This window comes from Artemia sp. Qi Xiang Cuo, chromosome 15 (genome assembly GCF_049724085.1).
Source record: "Artemia sp. Qi Xiang Cuo chromosome 15, ASM4972408v1, whole genome shotgun sequence".
Classification (NCBI taxonomy): domain Eukaryota; kingdom Metazoa; phylum Arthropoda; class Branchiopoda; order Anostraca; family Artemiidae; genus Artemia; species Artemia sp. Qi Xiang Cuo.
Genome location: NC_142808.1, coordinates 33,744,440 through 33,764,068, shown reverse-complemented (window position 1 = coordinate 33,764,068; position 19,629 = coordinate 33,744,440). Strand labels below are relative to the sequence as shown.

The 19,629-nt window shown below is 37.2% G+C and overlaps 1 protein-coding gene across 1 annotated transcript in view; it reads left to right on the top strand.

The window, feature by feature from the left end:
• LOC148943590 (uncharacterized) overlaps window positions 1-19,629 on the top strand; it is a 43,142-nt gene that overhangs the window by 9,328 nt on the left and 14,185 nt on the right. The window contains exon 2 of the mRNA XM_089101821.1: window positions 7,680-7,777. Within this exon, the coding sequence (XP_088957947.1) occupies window positions 7,680-7,777 (98 nt within the window). The remainder of the gene's footprint in view (window positions 1-7,679; window positions 7,778-19,629) is intronic.

The following is a 19,629-nucleotide window of genomic DNA, read 5'->3' as shown; positions in this document are numbered from 1 at the left end:
GAAGGTTAACCGAGCGGCTTGCATGTCGACATACTTGCGGAAAATTTTGCTAGCTCAGCAGAAGTGTGCCTTTATGCGTAGGGATTTATTTGACCTGTCCCTAAATAAAAAGCAACTCATTACTCAGAAATGAATGGAAATTTCAAAAAAAGATAATTTCTTGTATAGGTACGATAAATGGTATTACAAACTAAGTTTGTTTTCATTTCAAAAATTTTGGGAAAAATTACCTCAGTTCTCCTACAGATCTGTTTTCATGTGTCGTTCTTCGTATTTGGATGCACAATCCTACGTATGGCGAGAATATTACGGTGGAACTGTCAAGTAAATAATTTGAATAAGTAAGTATAAGAATAAGTAATGCTTCTTCTAATACATAGCTTTGAGTGGCTCCAGAACCACATGCCTAAACTTCTCCAACCACTTAGTGGCAAGGGGTTGGGGGCCAGGGAGTAATTTGTTAGGATGCAGAGGGGGCAACTTCCCCTTTAAGACCTCAGTTTTCCTCCAAACCCCATTTTGCCCCCCCCTCCCAGTTAAAATTTAGTTTCTCCAAAAATGTTGTCAAAACTAAGATAAGCCTGCATAATTCAAGCATCCATTGAAACAGGTCAGTTTTCTTTAGTACATTTTTACCTTTTTATGTTACTATATGACTAGTTTTTCAGTTTTCTCTGTCATTTTCACTTGATTTGGGAAAATTGGCTCCAAATTTTACCCCCCCCCCCAAAAAAAAAAGATTTTGACAAAACTACGTCACCCGTTGGGGGATGGATTTATAGATCTACTAAGAATGACGTGGCAAACCATGAACTGGATGACCTCTATTCCCTTTTGAATCAAAATGCTTGACCAAATACCTTCCTGGAACATGCTTTAAAAATCAGTGCATCGCATTTACAAAAACCGAAATGATCTGGAAATTATCGTATAAAAGGAAGAAAATCATAATTGAAAAAAAAACACCCAAGCAGGAATCGGACGCAAGACACTCTATTTTGAAGTCGAAAGTTGTACCAACAGAACCACGCCTCTAACAAAGAAATGTGATATATTAGTGATTTTATCTTAATTGTGTAACTTATTAAGGGTGCTTGGAGGAGAAACATACGAGAAGTGTTCTAGCAAACCTCCAGTTACGTGTTTTGAACCCTTAACTTATTACAATGATAATTTCGTTTTATGCTTCCAAGCTTTTCTACTTAAGAAGTGACATCAAATTATTAATTTATGTCATATTAAACTTAAGATCAGTAGAAATAGAAGCCTACAATAACTCAAACTCAATAGGACCAGAAATTATTATTAAAGAATAAAAAAGGAAAGGAGAATAATTGGTATGGCTGTAAGACTGCATATAAAATTTATATAAATGTATATATAGTGGGCTGCAATAATGCAAAAGGTAAATACTACATTTGTTAAAGAATGGAAAGATAGACAAAGAATAAATTTAGAACGATAATCAAGTTCAAAATAAGTTCTATTTGAACAATGCCACAACACGATGCCATTTGATTACGATATTTAGCTCTTTGCATTGATATTTCAGTTTTAAAAGTTTTATCAATTTTTTCTCAAAGGAAAATTACGTCGTGGGCATGAATGTAGACTTGCAGCTAAATTAGATATAGTCACTTCCACTTTTCACATATGTTTATTGATATTGGTTTAATTTTTATTGTCTGTAGTACTGAGGAGCTCATTAAGGAAATAATCAAACACAACTTTTAAAAATTTTGCCCTTTTGTTCAAAAAATAGAGATAATCAAATATTTAAACTACTAAAACTAAAATGATTACTTGCTAGTTTACTTTCCTTTATAAACGACTAATCGCGGAAATATGATTTGGTGACATGTATCAAAATAAGTATAAGAACCCTCAGCGGTATATATATAGCAGTTTATACAATTTCATGGTCAAATATATGCAATCCCTATACAAAAATCATTACTATATTTTGTGACTGGTTGGTATTGAGAAGGTGAGAAATTCTGAAGTAATACTTCATTCGTTTCCCTGGTTAACTCAATTCGTGTGAATTTCCACTTTTTTTCAGCATTTTATAAGTGAATTTTATGAAAAAAAATTGATGCCATTCCACTGATTCAAACTGAGAATTCAGAGACCCATCTATACCAGCGAGATAAAAAAAAATAAACACATAATTATTTGCCTTCTTTTATAAACAATTTTTCAAAAATCTATTTTTCTTAAATGATTAATCCGGCATTTGAAGGAGTCTTTCGACTCGTATACTTAGTTTTAAAGTATATACATATACTAACCTTTATTAAAGTTTTAAATAGTTTGGCTTTTATTTTAATGTTTTAGGATGAACAGAGGAGGTGAAATTTCATACAGTGCAGAGCTTCAAATAGGCAGATGAAAATAGGCAGTAAAGTGGCCACCATTTGCTCACCGCAATCCAAAAAGTAAATTAATAATGTTTGCACTTCTCATACATTTACTTTCTATTGTACAAATCCCCTAAAAAACAGCAATGTTGTAAAAAACTACCCAGCTTCTCAAAAAAAGCTAACCCAAATTTTAAGACACCCAAAAAATTTATGATATTAATTTCTTTGCCTCAGTGCCATAGCAAGACTCGAAAACAAATTTTTGACAGTAAAACGAAGTATAAATATTTTGTTTTTGGGTGCTGTCCCCATCGTGACAGCACCATCCTGAAATATCATTTCGACAGACTAAAGAAGTTAGAATTTTAAATTATTTATTTAAAGACAGCTTTCAAAGTCGTAGATAAAAATCACAAACACAATGTCACTGTCATTTATAAACCTAGTCCTAAGGCATTTCGTAATAGGGACTGGTAAAAAACGGCACAAATGAATTGTTAAATCGATTGGTTCTGCAAGGCACTGGCACTAACTTGTTCTTCTTTATGTTATTAACTAGAGTTGGCAGCAGGGGGTAGAAAATGTCGATGCTTGGGGCTAGCAAGGAGAAATTGCCCGAAATACATTATCAACTGAAACCTGTGATCTCTAAGAGTTTCAATCTTTAAAGACTCAAGAGCAGACTTGTAATCTACAAATTATTCTCCAAGGATGATTTTAACTGCTCTTTTTTGGACTCCATCCACATCATCACTTGGATATTCAATATTATGGATCTGAGACCCCCAAAAGGATCATGCATGTTCTAATTTGGGACGTATGTATGTTAGATATGCCGTTTTCAGCTGATTTACTGAGAAACCAAAGCGGCGTATTGAAATCAAAGAACGTAGTGTACAGTTGCCTTTCTGGGCTAGCCCTTGAATATGAGCACTAAATGAGCAATCGGCGCTGAAATTGACTCCCAGGACTATAGCTGACGATACAAGCGGAAACCAGGGAGCTGGGCAAATAAGATCTCGTTTCAGCGGATTGAATCTTACAATTTTGGTTTTGCTTTCATTTATCTGCAAACTATTTGTACTACAGTTTCCCCTGAATTCTGTTCAAAGATCAGGGCTGAATTGGGGCACAGCTTGGGTTGTATCTACTGTAAACTTAAGAAGCATAGATAGATCGTCTACGTACTTGAATCGGTAGGATAGGAAGGAAGCACAGTTATTTTGCAGTTTCCTTATCTCCCTGTAAACTTCGTACTCAGAAACTTACTTGATTTCATCGCAATCACAGTCTTCTATCAAAGTATTAAACTCAACTTCACTCAATGATGGATACATGGTACGGACTTCGGTAAAGAAAAAATTGATTTCTTGTGATGATATCAAAGTCCCATTTGTTTTCAGCATCAGTAGGTCACTACTAACAGATTTTCCGGTCATCTTTTAGACTGCCGAATGCCACTGATGCGAATCACCATCAAACAGGGGGGCAATTTTCTCAATGGCATACTTCTTTTTAGCATGTCTACTGACACTGAAAATGTGATTCCGTAACCTTTTTGCAGCTGAAATACACCCTGAACTATGTAGTCGGCATCTAAGTTTGATTAATCGCTTCAGGTCTTTCGTGATCCACGGCTTGTCAGATTCAAAAACTGGCACTACTTTAGTCGGGAAAAATTGATGGAACTTTTCGAGCAGCAGGGAGTTGAGTGTTTCAGCCTTAAGGTTCAAGTCAGTGATTGAGCATATTTCTTCAAATGAATACTTACCAATCCACTGACCAAATGCACATATAGAGTCCCGGTTCAGTGGACGAACTGTCACTTTGCTTCTTTTCAGTTTCGGTATGTTATTCTTTGCTTGTAACAGGATTACACAATGATCAGCGGTTTGCATTGGGCTCATTGAGAGGGAAGGACAGTAAAGTTCATTGACATTGGTAAATATCAGGTCAAAGATACTGCCACTTTGGTGGGTGGGAATGTTCACTACTTGTTTTAGATCAAGCGCATTTGATAGCCACTGTTTGTTGGTCTGGTTAAAGTCGCCTATAACAACAGAGGCAGGAGCCGCATATGTACGTTGAAACTTATCAATGCAGGATTACAAGCAAATCACAAGCACCTTTCTGTTTTTGGCAATTTTAGGATAATAAACAGATGCCACTATCAGGCACAAAAAATTCTTTGGCAGTTTGGAAGGCTTACATTCAGCCCAAACTACTTCATGACTAGAGTCATTTAGCAGTTTGGATGGGAGGTCATTACGAAAATACGGTCCAACACCACCGCCTCTGCGGTTTAGGCCTCTATCACGGTGGGTGTTAAAAAAACAAGTGTAGCCTTTAATCTGGCCGGTATCATTTGTGATATCCCAACATTCAGTCACGATTGCTATAGGTACACTGGATTCTTGTAGGAAGACTTCTAGTTTGTCCACCTTGTTAGTCAATGAGCTGGCGTTGATCATGAGAACAGAGGGAAGTTGCGATTTGGCAGACAGGAGTTCAGGAATTAAAACAGGAGGAGTTTTGCTGGAATCAGCACAAACAGTAACATCAGCATACCACGGTGGAAGAGTCGGTGGGATTTCATAGTGCGTCTGACAGTTTAATTTTATGAGCGACTTTCTGTTTAGTCTTTAATCTAGTCAACAGATCTGAAACATGAACTGGGATAAAATGCCACTTATTCCTTTTTCCTCCGCGCTTGCCTCTGCGTGTTCGTCTGTAGGTGGTTACCAGCAACATCACAACATTGCCATCTGGTGGCATTTTTAGGAGTCCAAATTGCCATAGATTAACGAATGTAGATGGCGCTCCTACATGTCGAAGTGAATAAAGTTCGTAACTCGTCTATTTTTCGATTATACTAAATTTCCCCTCCTTGTTACTACGAAATGAAGATTCTCGGCTCCTGGTTGGCTTTTGTGGTAATACAGACAGATTCCCTTGATAAACTTAAATGTAATTAAATACTTTTTGGTGGTATGCGTCATCAGTAAAATCTAACAGAGACCGCACAAAGTAACTGAAACTTTCTTTCAAATTTGTTTGCAAATAAAACAGTCTTAATAATTAAAAACTTATTAAAAAGTCAACTATTAAAAACTATTTACAAAAATAAGTTTCGTCCAAAAATAGAGCAAGCGGTCCCAACCCCAAATCCGCAACTACGTTAGAGGGCACCCCCCCTCCCCCACCTGCATCCACCCCTCCCCCACCTGCATCCACCCTAAAAAATAAAGTAATATGAAAATCCAGCTTGAAACAAACAGAAATTACAATGAATAATCAAATTAAATATTAAGCGATACTTTCACCAGAACCGGATACTTTCATACAGAAGTTGAGTGGTGCTTGGAATCAGTATACACTTTTGAAAATCCCACCGTCTGTCCCTTTGGAATAAGGCATTTGTTCTTAAAATTTTATGGGGTATATAGGCACTTTTTTTCAAAGGTGCTTTGGCACAAGAAAAAGTACGTGACTACTATTGTGCTAAAAAGTTGAAAGTTAGGGGTGGTGTTGGAGGGTTACTTTTTAGATCAATTTTCTACTGCCGTTCATGGATATTTAAGATCCTTGAACGATTCAGGATCAAACCAAACGCCATATGCCAACCTTTCTTAAAAAAAAAACTGTTTTTTGGTATTGAGGGGGGGGGGGTCAGAGTGGGTATGGGGTTACTTTTGTTCTGCAATCATACAGCTTGAAAATTTTCACAAGATTCCAGCCTAGGTGAACTGTTAGATCTACCGTTTTGTTGAAACCTGGTCGTGTGATGGTGGTCAAGGGGTTTTAAAGAGGCCGCTGGCCCACTTTGTTTCTCGACTCGTACAGAAATAAAATATTCGCGCTATTTTGGTCCAAATAAGAAGTAAGATTTCTACCTTTTTGCTGAAAATGTGGCAATAAGAGGGTGGTGTTGGGGGGCCACATACCCATTTTTACCTCTAATAACACAAATCAGAAATCAATACATGTTTTTGGTTCAAACAAGGTGGAATCCTGTTACCATTCCGCTAAAAAAGTTTGCAGTGGGGAGGATTAAACTATGCTGGGACTTCAGTCATTTTTCAGACCAATTTAAGACTTCACTAATTCTTTTACTGTGATGGGACTTAGATCGTTTTACATAAAATCAGGGTTTAGCTCGTTTCGCACCGTGTCTCCGGAATTCTACGGTTTGGAAAAGGCTCATTTTTGCACCGAGACACGGGATATTTGATTTTTGCACCGGGTCGCTCTACAGTTGTGGTATTTTAATTAGGGGGAGGGGGAATGAGGTCACGGGGCCATGGATCCAATTTGTGTTTCCACTTATGTATAATTGAATTTTTTTTAATTCAAGTGACAAGGTCTAAAGTCCTACCATTTTCAAACCTCATCATCCATGTAAAGTTTCCGAAAGTCTTGAAGTGTGGCAAATGTTTATTTTTATTTTGTTAGTATTGTATCTTAAAATGCTCTGTTATCGTACTATGATGTTTGAAGAGTGGTTATTTAATGTGTTAAAATGGCTGAAATCCTGCCTCCAAAATCAGACAAGGTAGAGCAGATTAAACCTTCTCACACATATGTGATTAAGTCAAGATGTCAAGTTGTATGTCGACGATGTATAAGTGATTTGGGGTGAAATTGAGATGTGTCAGACAACAAGAAGCATTCACACTGTTCATTTTACTTGTTATCTAATCCAAAGATCAGCAAGACCTGCATCTGAAGTTCTTCTTTTTGGCCTATCAAACATTTTTGTAGTAGCATACGAATGAATAAGCTTAATAACGACCTTATATACAAATTTCCATAAAGAAGAAGACTGACAATAATAGGCTGGGTTGCTAGTAATTTTCTAAAATTCCGGTAGTTTACCTTGCCCTACCTCCACCGAAGTGAAATCCTACGTAAACTTCTAATCTGGACGTGTGCAAGATAGACGTACCCTAATCTCTTCCAATATTAAATAACACCTCTCTCTGTTGTTGTTAACATTAGTAAAAGAAGATAATCCAATCTTGAATAAGCAGGAAGTGAAAGCTTGAAAAGAAATTCTATTGTTTTTCCATCTTCACTTAGTTAATTTCAAAATATGCAGCGTGGTAGCCTAATATTCACGGCTAGGTACCGTGTCGTGGCAAACAATTTGATTCGCTTCTGTAAACGGACAAAGTTAAACAGAAACGTTTAAAAAGGCATTAATAAGAGCTGAATTTTTTTTTAGTTTACCAAGGATATCGATGCTATCACATTTTTGTGTTCATGCACGAGAATAATTTCCTTGAACATCTGTAATTGATTTTTTTTTTCTTTTAGGAAAAGAAGAAAGATTGGGGAAAATTGGTATCGGAAGCGGATACTAGTGACTTCGCAAACCTCATAATTGACGAAATTTCCCAGTACGCTAAAGTTGAGTAAGTTAACATTTCATTTAAATTATTCTTAAATGAATCATAACAAAGCAGTAGTACCAGCCTGAGCCAGTTGGATAACAAGCATAAAAAAGGGAAAAAACGCACTTCCCCCCTCCAAATAAAAAAGAAACTTTCCTTAAAGTTACAACTCGATCCCTTATCCGTGATACAAAATAGGATATACTTAACGCACTATATGAAATATTTGTCGTCTCTTAATGAAATCCTCTGAGGAAAATGAATATCCATCTGCCTTCAGGCCTCAGGTATAACAAGCATAAAATACATATACTCTCTTGTAATGGTTGGAAATATGCTGACTCCTGATTATAAAAGTATTCCTTTTTTTTTTTCCAATATTCATGGCGCCAGGTACTTCAAAGTATTTGATATGCCACTATTCATTTACCTCTTTCACTGGCCTCGAGGTTTTAATTGTCTATTGAACCTTCTTTTGAAGGTGTCAACAGAGGGATTTGCAGGGATAATATCCTCAGAAAGATCGTTCCAGATAGAAGTGCAACGCCGGATGAAGCTGTTCCTCAAGTACTCGGTTTTTGGCGTATCCTCCTTTAGATAATTGGACCGAGCTGTGTGCCTTCGTGTCTGCCTTGTTGGCTGGACAAAGGGGGGCACAATTAGAGAGAGCTCGTCTGAGGGAGGCAAATTCATGTACTTGTAGAAAACAGTCATCGACGCAACATCAAACCTTTCATTTAGAGGCTGGAGGAATTCTTCTGTAGAGGCGCAGCCCACCCTATTTGCCCTATTCTGGATCTTCTGAAGTGGTGCCAACAGCGTTTTCGGAGCACAAGCAAATAGCGGGCATCAATATTCAGCTATGGGTCTGATGCAAGACTTTTGAAATTGGATGATCGAGCTTGACGGAAGAAGTTTTTTACAGAGAAGAGTAACTCCAAGCTTGCTTGCGTAGGAGGTCCTCACCCGATTAAGGTGGTTATTCCAAGAGAAATCAGTGAAGAAATGAATCCCAGTTGAGGAAGCTCATCGAATCTCTTTATAGTTTCATTTTTGAAAATGAAACTGGAGTGTTCATGTGGCACCTTTGATTAGGTAATAAGCAGCTCCTTTGTTTTCGATGCACTTAAGTTGATCATCCATGCATCAGCCCACTTTTCAATTTTCAAAAGATCCATCTGTAGGGAAAGGGAGGCTTGTGTTGAGTCTTCGTATTTAGGGACGGCTGAGTGTGTCATAGTATCGTCGGCGAAGTGATGCAGAGGGTTTGCGAGGTTATCTCCCGTGTCGTTTATGTAGATAAGGAAGAGCGTGGGTCTCAAGATACTGTCCTGGGTTACCCCTGATTTCACCCGACAGTTGCGGGAAATAAACCCGTCAAGAACAACCCGCAGTGAACGATCGGAAAGAAAGCTCTCAATCACTTTTAACAGACATCCACGAACACCTATACACATAGAGTTTCTTTAGCAGGCCACGGTTCCGTACTCTGTCAAAAGCTTTCGCAATGTCGAAGGATAGTAGCCTGATGTCGTATCCCATTGCCAGTAGTTCTAAACCACTCCTGATGCTGGACCACTAGTTAGTCTAATGTTGGAAATTTCCAGCGGAATTTTTATTTATGATTACATAGAAGATTATGTGAGTCAAGATACTGTTGAAGCGTTCTATTTGGGACGTTCTCGCAGAATATTCCAACGAAAAAGAGTAAGCTAGTAGGCCGGTAGTAACTCACGCTCGTTGGATCGCCTTCTGGCTTTAGAGTAGGCACAACATGGGCGGACTTCCATGTTCGTGGGAATGTTTCGGAGCAAAAGCACAGCCGTATAAGCAATGACAAGGGTCTAGCTAGTTCGGCACTGCAGGACTTGAGGACAACATGTGGTATGTTGTCAGGACCCTTGGCTTTGGTCACATCCAGATGTTGCAGAATGCGAAGGATCTTGGGAGCAGAAAAATTCATGCGTTCCAGGACAGTGTCGGTTCGGTCGGAGAATTTTGGCACTTCTCTACCGTCATCGTCTAGATTCGAGAATTCGGCAAAAGCCTTAGCAAGAGCTTCAGCCTTTGCATGTGGATCTTGTACCAGGATCTTGATTTACCGTGAGGGTTATAATTACTTACCATAAAAGTGTAATAGATTTCTTGATTCAAATTCTCGGAATTGTAAAGACATATAGCACTTTGTGAAGTTAAATTACATCCGGGTTACAGCGGTAGCTTGCAACCTAGTAAGAAACGATCGCGAGCTTTAATAATTTTTAACTCCTAAAATAAAAGTCAGATCAAAACAAGAAGTACACTATTGGAACCGCCTTGTCTGAAACCCCAAGTAGGATTTTTACCATCTCTTGTTTTGAACAACAAGGAAAACATATTGGCTTGAAAATAAAAAAAAGTGGCTGGAACCGCCATATTCTGGATATACGGCATCATTGTTTTCTCTTTCTCCTCATATAGCTTGATGTGGTTAAAAACTTTTTGTAATTAGAAAATTAATTTTTAAAATGTAATCAATTTTGTACGGAAAACTGCATTTTCCTATATGTCTAAATATGGGGTAGGGCTTCTGCGACTTTTTTTTATACCTAATTTGGAGATCCCTTTTTTATTCTCTGAAGTCCCATTCTCTGCCATAGGCGGTCCAAGGCCGTATATTTGGCTTTAAAATACACTTCTCTATCTATCTAATATGCAGAATACTTGTACCAAACAGATTTTGCATACAAACCCGCTATGCTTTAACCCTCCCCCTAACATGCAAATCTATAGCCCAAATTCGTTTCTAAAGTAACGAAGAAACTAACAAAAAAACTGGTGAAATTTCAAAAAAAAAATAGATTTACAGAATCAGCGACGCCACGTTTGTAATGAAAAAAAAAGACCAGACCGCAAAGATTGTGCATAGGTAATTCAACAAGTCTACAGAAATATAAATATCAAATTCAGTATTCAGAAGCTAATACGTCTTAAGGTTACATTTGTTGCCTTTTTTCTATTATTAAATAAAAAAAACAAGCTTTTTAAACTGAAAGTATGGAGCGACATTAAAACTTAAAACGAACAGAAATTATTCCGTATATGAAAGGGGCTGTCCCCTCCTTAACGCCTTGCTCTTTACGCCAAAGTTTTTATTGCTTTAAAAAATAAAGTTGTGAGACAGAGTCAAACTTTCGACTATGCTGAACAAAATGGCTATCTCAAGAATTTATTTGGGTGACTTTGAGAAAAAAAATTAGCGTGGGAGGGGGCCTAGTTGCTCTCCATTTTTTTTTTGGTCACTTAAAAAGGGCACTAGAACTTTTAATTTCCGTTCCAATGAGCCCTCCTACGATATTCTAGGACCACTGGGTCAATACGATTACCCCTGGGGAAAAGAAAAAAACAAACAAAAAAACAAAAAAACAAATAAACACACATCCGTGATCTTTCTTCTGGCAAAAATGGAAAATTCCACATTTTTGTAGATAGGAGCTTGAAACCTTTACAGTAGGGTTCTCTGATACGCTGAATATGATGGTGTGATTTTTATTAAGGTTCTATAACTTTTATGGGGTCTTTCCGCCTTTTTTCGAAAATCAGCCAAATTTTCTCAGGCGCGTAACTTTTGATGGGTAAGATTAAACTCGATGAAACTTATATATTTGAAATCATAATTAAAATCTGATACTTTTGATGTATCTATTGGTATCAAGATTTCGTTTTTTAGAGTTTCGGTTACCATTGAGCCGGGTCGCTCCTTACTTACAGTTCGTTACCACGAACTGTTTGATTTGTGAATTTGTGAAAAAACATCTCTGCTATTTTGTTACCTTCTTTGACTCTTCACTCTGAAGTCGAATTCTCCGTGCACTGCTGTCTGGCAGGATACTAGCTTCAAAGTTTTTTGACAAATTCAAATCCAGTTTATTTCACGTTTTAGAATGGTTGAAACGTTTTTCTTTTAGTTACACTGATTTTTAAAATATTGAATTACTCAAAACTTTATGAACAGCACTACTGATATTTGGTGGGTTTCGACGAAACTATAGGGAGCTATACAGCGGGAAAAAACTCAGTAGGGGCTGAGGTCAATGCTAAAGCGTTGAATACTACCACGTTTCGCTTCATTTTACATCACAGAAAGTGAAAGGGCAACGATTAGATTTTTTGCCGCACAAATCTGCCTCCATTCTAACTCATGTCTAAAGATCTTAATATATTTGTGCTAAAAAACGTAAAAAAATATCCGCTTATTTTCTTCAGTTAACTCTCTCTTCATTTGTTTTACATGTAAATGAAATTTATGTGGGCTTAAGCGTTTTATCAATCAATAAAACAAGACATTTCTGTTCTTTTTTTTTTAAACTGATGGTTTGTCCTTCCATTTTTGTGACCTATTGTGACGAATTGATAATCTCCGTTGTAGAGTTTTCGACATTTGAAAATTCACGATAAGCTCAGGCAAAATCCTTGAAAATAATATCCAAAAAATAGCAAAGAAAATAGGCTGACTTATCATGCTCAATACTAAAATGTAAGTGAAAAAATGTTCATAAGCCTTCTCAAGCACATAAGAAACTTATTTATTACTTTTTTTTCTGTTGCTTGTTTTGTTAGATTAGTGAATCTGTTTTAAGAGCCGCTTAGTTTAATGCGTCAAAGACTGGATGCTGTTTTGCCAAAGAATAAATCTTGGAATCTGTACAGAAAGAAAACAAGAAGGTGAAATTAAATAGGTGAATAGAGCCTACAGGAATTAAATTTACCATCCAAATTAGTTTTCACGTGCCCACCTGTGCTTCTTACAGTGATCTTGCACACTGACTTGTAAAAATTTTGTGCTAGGTAAACAAAACTTTTTAAGATGAAACTTAAGAAAAACCGTATGAGTTTAGTATCTGAACTAAAAGGAACTAACTTATGAACCTAATCGGATTATCTTTTGTACTGTACTGTGTTAGATTGTGCAATTAACTTCTGGGTTTAATTGTGAGGGATTGTTCACTTCACACAAAGTGAGTTATTATTTATCATATTGAATAATCTAATTCCATAACTGAATATTTACTATTGGTCAAGTAACCTTGAATTAAGACTGATTAACAGTTCGTGAATATGTAGTGTCTCATCATAATAAATGTCGTGAAAAAAGCAGCCCCAACGGCTACCACCCGAGAAAAGTACTCTCACTGAAACCCTTGGCCAGTCGCCCGTCCCACCTCCTTTTATAACTCTTTCTCGACCCCCCCCCCCAAAGCCGCGGTTGAAAACTGTTAGCCACATGTCAAGAATTCAGGAATTATCCACAACTAACTCTAATGACAGAGGTGAGACGGCTGGCAAAAAGAGGACAAAGGATGAAACTCGATTGCCAGTGATAGTGCAACCTCTCCCTTCAAGTGTCCCAGAAACTAGTAGTGCAGATTACCCCAATTATTATACTATCTCAATCAAGAAAATCAATGGCCAACCCTGTTCAAAAGATCAAAGAATCCAAATTAGGAAAGCTGTTTTTCTGATCGCCAAGGTAAATTTTTAACTTGTTTTCAAGCAGGACAAGTCTATTGATATTTACTTCATGTCTTCTCAGGCGGCAGACAATATGCTGTCAAAATCCAAAGAAATAATCCTTGATGGCTCGAAAATTTTAGCTACAAAAAAAATGTGAAAAGTTAAACAAGTATGTGCTTTATGGTGTTGATACCAGTGTAAAAGTGGAGGAAATACAAACAGAACTAATAGATTCTTCAGGCCTTCTCATAAATCCTTCAACTGCATTAAGGTTAAGCTTTAACAAAGAAGGAGCCGGTCACCCAAACCGTTTAATGCTCTTGTCCTGCAAAGTTGAGCTACGCAGAAAAAAATTCTTGCACAGTATGTCCCTTTTCTTATGAGATCTATAAGCCTAAGCCCCTACAAAACTCTACTCGTCTGGCCCATGGCCACAGCAAAAAACACTGCAAACAGTCCCATTCGTCTTGCCTTAAGTGTGGGAAAACAGGCCATGCAATTAGTGAATGCCCTGAGTCAGACCCTTTCTGCGGAAATTGTAACGATAAGGGACACACAGCCTTCCAAAAAAAATCTTGCTCGGCTCACAAAAAGCGACTCGTAAGCCTTAGAACATTGGATAAAATGAACCTACCCTACTCAGTTGTAGCTGCAAGAATCCCTCGGCAACCCACACCCTATAGGCTCAGTAGAAGTCAAGCACAAGTTGTTGTAGAAGATGCAAATACAGTATCATTTCCTAAAGAGGCACACCCTGTTCATACCCAAGGCCTTAGTCAGTCCCCCCATCCCTTACCTAAGTTTACTTCAACATTCTGCCCCCCAAAAGATTCATCCGAAAGTTGCCAAGAATGGCAAAGACTTGCAACTTATCTCACAGTCAGTCACTTAATTGAGGTTAGTAATGAACAAGGAGAAACCAAAAATATTCTGAAGAAGAAAGCTATCACCAAACTCCTAGGTGATGACATCTTGCAAACAGCTATAGCTCAACTATCTTCCATCAAAAAGTACATAGATTTCACATCGAAGCTAGTTAAGCCTGTTGACTCAACTGCAAATCAAATCAAATCAAGTCAAAGGCTAGAAATCTAAGAAAAAAACGGCAAACTTTCCATCCCAGTCCAAAATTACCACCAATGATAATTCGTCGGCTGAAGAAGAATTTCAATATTCAAATCAAGCAAATGATGAAACTTCGACCACAATGCATATTTAAATGTTTATTATGCAAGATTTTGCGTTTCTTACGAAATTATCACTGTGCAATAATGTTGTTTTTAACTATTACGATGACCAAGATAATTTGCGCAACAACCCCTTAGCTAGCCCTGAGAGCCCCTTAAGCCATATTAACTGTGAATATCTCGACACTTGTTTTTTGTAAAAAATGTAAAACCTAAGCTAATGGAAGAGACAAAACTCAATATAATCTGCTTTAACATCAGAAGCATAAGAGATAAGTGAACTAATTTTAAAGATTTAATTTTAATTAACGGTTACTGCCCCTTCGGCGTAATTGGAATAACGGAGACGTGGCTTTCAGAAATTGATGATACTAATGAATTTCCCCTCCCTGGCTTTCAAGCTATTCATATTGAAAGAAAATTAACCAAGTCCTCTGGTGGCATTTCTCTTTACATCCGGTCAAGTCTAAAATTCACCAGGCTATTAAACTGTGAATCCTTATTCTCACAACCTATAAATAATAGATGCATTTATTCAATAATTGTTGATATACGTGTTGACGACACTTCTTTTATTTTTTCATTGTTTTATAAAACACCCTCCTGTCCAACACATGTCTTTTGTAATATTTTCGATTACTGTTCTAGTTTTATTAATTTACCACAAAAGAAGGCAATAGTTTTTGGGGACTTTAGTTTTAATATACTAAATGTTAGCAGTAATAATGATTGTGATATCTTCTTTTAAACATTTACCTCAAGTGGTCTTCTTCCAACAATCCTTTTTCCTACTAGAGTTGATCCTATGAGCAAGGGCGGATCCAGGATTTTTTTTTTGGGGGGGGGGGGTTACTAATTTTTTACTTTTTCGGGGGGGAGGGGGGTTTACTAATTTTTGACTCACTTTTCGACTAATTTTACTGATTTTTACCTAGGTTTTACTAATTTTCGACTCGGTCAAAAATTTCGGGGGGGGGGGGGTTCAAACTGGGTAACCCTCCCCCCTGGATACGGCCTTACCTATGAGGTCTACTGCTACTGTAATTGATAACATTTTTGTAGCCACTTCCTTGGGAAACTACCTGTCCTCCAAAATAATATTCTCTGACGTGTCAGACCACTTTCTAATCTATCTCTCTCTACCCTTCCAACCAACTATTAAACACCCTAGAACTAATATCCCTATGTCTAATAGAATATATAATATTGTGAATATGAACCGGTTCACGGATCGTTTGAAATCCTTTGACTGGTCAAAGGTTTTGGATTGTCAGGATGTTAATTCAGCCACAATGGGTTTTACACAAGAACTGGTTCACATAATCAGTTTAACCTTTCTAGTTTTTGTATCCAACCAAAAATCGAACTAGGGACCTCCTTATCTTTTCTAGTTACTTATAAAATCTTTGCATTGTAAAAGAAACCTAGATAAGTTGTCCTGCAAAACCAATTTCACGACTGGTCAAATTAATAATAAAACTTACAAAAACTTATACAGCAAATTCATCCGTGAAGCAAAAAAAAATATTATTATTCAAAAATCACTCACTGCAAAGGGAACTTGCAAAAAATTTGGTCAACAATAAATAAAATTCTTTCAAAAAAAAAGGAATTCAAGATCTATATACCTATTAACCTTAAGGACATCAGTGACAGATTAATTGACCCAATTTCAGTACCGGAGGCTTTTAATAATTATTTTACCAATATTCCAAATGCTAACTACTGTTCCCCCTCCGAGTCAGTACACCCCAGCAAGAATCCCAGATCCATATTTTTCTCTCCAACTGATAGTAACAAGGTGCTTCAAGTTATCGAATCTCTCTCTAATAGTAGTACACCTGACTTCCTTGGGATAAGTAATAAGCTTCTTAGAACTGCATCTTCCTATGTTTGTGAACCCATTGTGCATATAGCAAACCTGTCTATGATCAATGGAGTCTTCCCAGAAATATTTAAATCAGCAATTGTTATCCTGATTCATAAAAAAGGCCGTCCGATCCGTCTGAGATAAATAATATTCGTCCAATCTCACTTCTCCCAGTTGTATCCAAAGTGCTTGAGAGAATTATCTTCGGGCGTCTTTCTTCCTTTTTATTTAGGATTAATCCTTCAGATTCGTTGATTTCTTTTAATCAATATGGCGTTTGTCCCAAACTGTCAACTGATCATGCTCTAATCGATAGCACCTAGATAATCCGGTCCCAAATTGACCATAAAAATACTGTAATTGGCTTATTTCTGGATTTTTCTAAGGCATTGGGCATGGTTGATTATAGTGTTTTATTAAGTAAACTCAAGAACATTGGGATTCGTGGAATTCCTTTCTCATGGTTCGGCTCCTATCTCTCTGGTAGAGTAGAGAGTGTGAGTCTGGGTGGCATGACCTCGCAGCCCCGACCTGTCTAGAGGGGCGTTACGCTAGGCTCTGTTCTTGGTCCAATACTGGGTATCATTTCGCTTAATGATTTTGTTACAGTCCTGGGTCCATCTGTGCACCTAGCACTTTTCGCTGACGATACTAAATTTTACATCCCCGGCCATAAATGGACATCAGTCATCACCTCCAATCAAATCATGCTGAATAGAGTACAGTAATGGCCTCTCGTTAACTGCATGACCACTAACAGCAAGAAAAGTCAGGTTGTATTATTTCGAACCCCTTGCAAAAAAAGTAAGCTCAGCAAGCACTTGGCCTAAAATACGCCACCGATCTCCTCCCGCAGGTCGAAATTACTAAGTTTCTTGGTGTCCACAAAGGCTCTTCCTAATCATTTGCAGCGCATGTATCCTGCATCAGAGCCATAATCTTGCGACAGGTAAGTATGATTAATCGTGAGAATAATTTTCTTCCCCCGGATATCCTTGTCTCCCTTTATTACTCTTTTATTAACCCATATATCTCATACTGCGGATCTGTTTGGGCCAACACTTATCCTTCAGTTACCAATAAATTAAAAACTGCCCAAAACCGTGCCATCAAAGCAGTTTTTCGGCTGCCCCGACTATATCCCACCCAGGACTTGTTCTCTGATTTTGGTATTATTCCTTTTGAAGAAATCATTAAAAATTAAATTTATCCCTTGCATACTCTGCTTACCATAAAAACCTTCCTTCCCAATTATTATCTTATTTTAATTGCAATAATTCTGAAGGCCTATGTCTCCGTTCATCCAACCGTTCCTTTATTGTCCCCAAGTGTGTCTCTAACTCCGCCCAGCGATCCCCCATTTATAAATCTATACTTCAATGGAATATGATACCCTCCAGTATCGAGCTATCCACAAGTTTTCGCAAGCTGTATAACAATGTTACTAAACTTTGATCTTATAAATTTCTAAATTTTTAATCAATTTGCTTTAATTTACCCGTGTTTTCTCTTTTTTTCTGTTTTTTTTTTCTTTTTTTTTCTCTCTTGTTCATTTTCAATTTTTTGTTGTTATGGCCCTCAACAAGTTCGCTTCCAGGATCCATATTATTATTGGTGTTATGTTTCATATTTTTTTTATTTCAATAAATTGAATTGAAGAATTGAAACTACAGGCCAAATAAGAGTCCTAGATGACGTTTTCAACCTTGTACTTCAACCCATTGCCTACTTGTAATGACTGAAAGAATCTGCGAAAATCTTACTTTTGGCTAAGAGTCCGGATCAATTTCTAGAAGGTGCGTTACAAATAATGTACCTTTAGTAAAAAAAATAATAATAAAACAAAAAAAAACAGACTCTAAGCCAATCCATATTTCTTCTAAAATAACCAAAGTTGGTAGTAGAGATGCCTCAGGAGGTCCCATCCCTCACCCCTGCTGCCACCTACAACTTTTTTTTACATAATTTATATCTGTTTGTTGTCAGTGAGAATGGAAAAACCGAAATTTTGTCACATTTATGGATGTTTTTTTTGGACGGTTATGTGTGTTGGTCAATTTATTTGATGTTTTTCATGGATGTCAACAGTAATTTATGTCTGTTTTATGGTTTTTGTCCGTGAGAATGGAAAAACAGTATTTTTCTCACTTTGATGGATAATCGAGTCTAACGGGGACAGGGTCAATGACACTTCCTTCGGATCTTGCTGTTGTTTTTGGCCAAGTGCCCGCTAGCGGAGAAAGTTATGATCTAGAAATAGGAAAGAGTATTTGTTGTTGTTGTAAGTGCATGCTCAAGGCAAATGTTATGAGTTTCCAGAAATAGGAAACAGTTAGATCACGTGTTTCCTTCTTGGCCAATCAGAGGGCTCGTTACATATTAGCGGCGGAGGGAATATAAGGAAAGGATTTTTGCTATAGTTTTATTAGTCTGTGAATAGAATTCAAAGGAGTGAGAAGAACATTTTGACTTTACTCATTTGGATATATATTTGTGCTGATGATGACGAGTGGAATGTTTACCCTATTAGAAGTTGATAGTGGAGTTGATGGTAATAATACAAGAGCACCAAACATTGCGGTGGAAATCACGAGAGATCGCAGATCGCGGCTTTGTCTGGAATGGGATGAAGTATATGCAAGATATGTGATATCCTTGAGCAAATTTAAAATGGAGGATCAATTATGTTTCGCTGCAAAAGTTGATATAGCACATGTGAATAGACTTCAATGTGCTTTAAGTGCATTGGTGAAACAAATTGAAGGCAATAAACACTATCGCTAAATGTACATGCATAGTATTGTTGATGTAATTATTCAACAAAATTGTTTAGAAATCAAAAATGTTCTCTTTCTTTTCTGGTTATGGCTAACGAATCAGGGTCAGTCTAGAGTCAGCAGTCAGAGTGAATGGATTGAAAAATGAATAAATTTGAGAAAGAGAGAATTAGATCAAATCTAGTGTTTATGGAAAAGCAATTGATTTTGGATGATGATTTTCTCGAGTTATCTCTTCAACGTAGGATATTTTCTCGGGAAACACTTGACAATATAATGAAAACTGATTCTCCCCCATTGGACTATTGTATGAAACTTTTAAGATGTGATTCAAATGCTTATAGTCAATTTATTGATATATTAATTGAAACAAAGCAGAATCATATTGTGGATGTACTTTTGAAAATATTGCTAATGGATTCAATGTAGATGGCTCCCCCGTCATTCAAAAGAGGTAACGTCAGACAGTTACCACTCTCACCTTTCCCCCACACTGAATTTACCGAGCGATGACGCTCAGTTTCGTTTTAGATGTGAGTGAGTTGA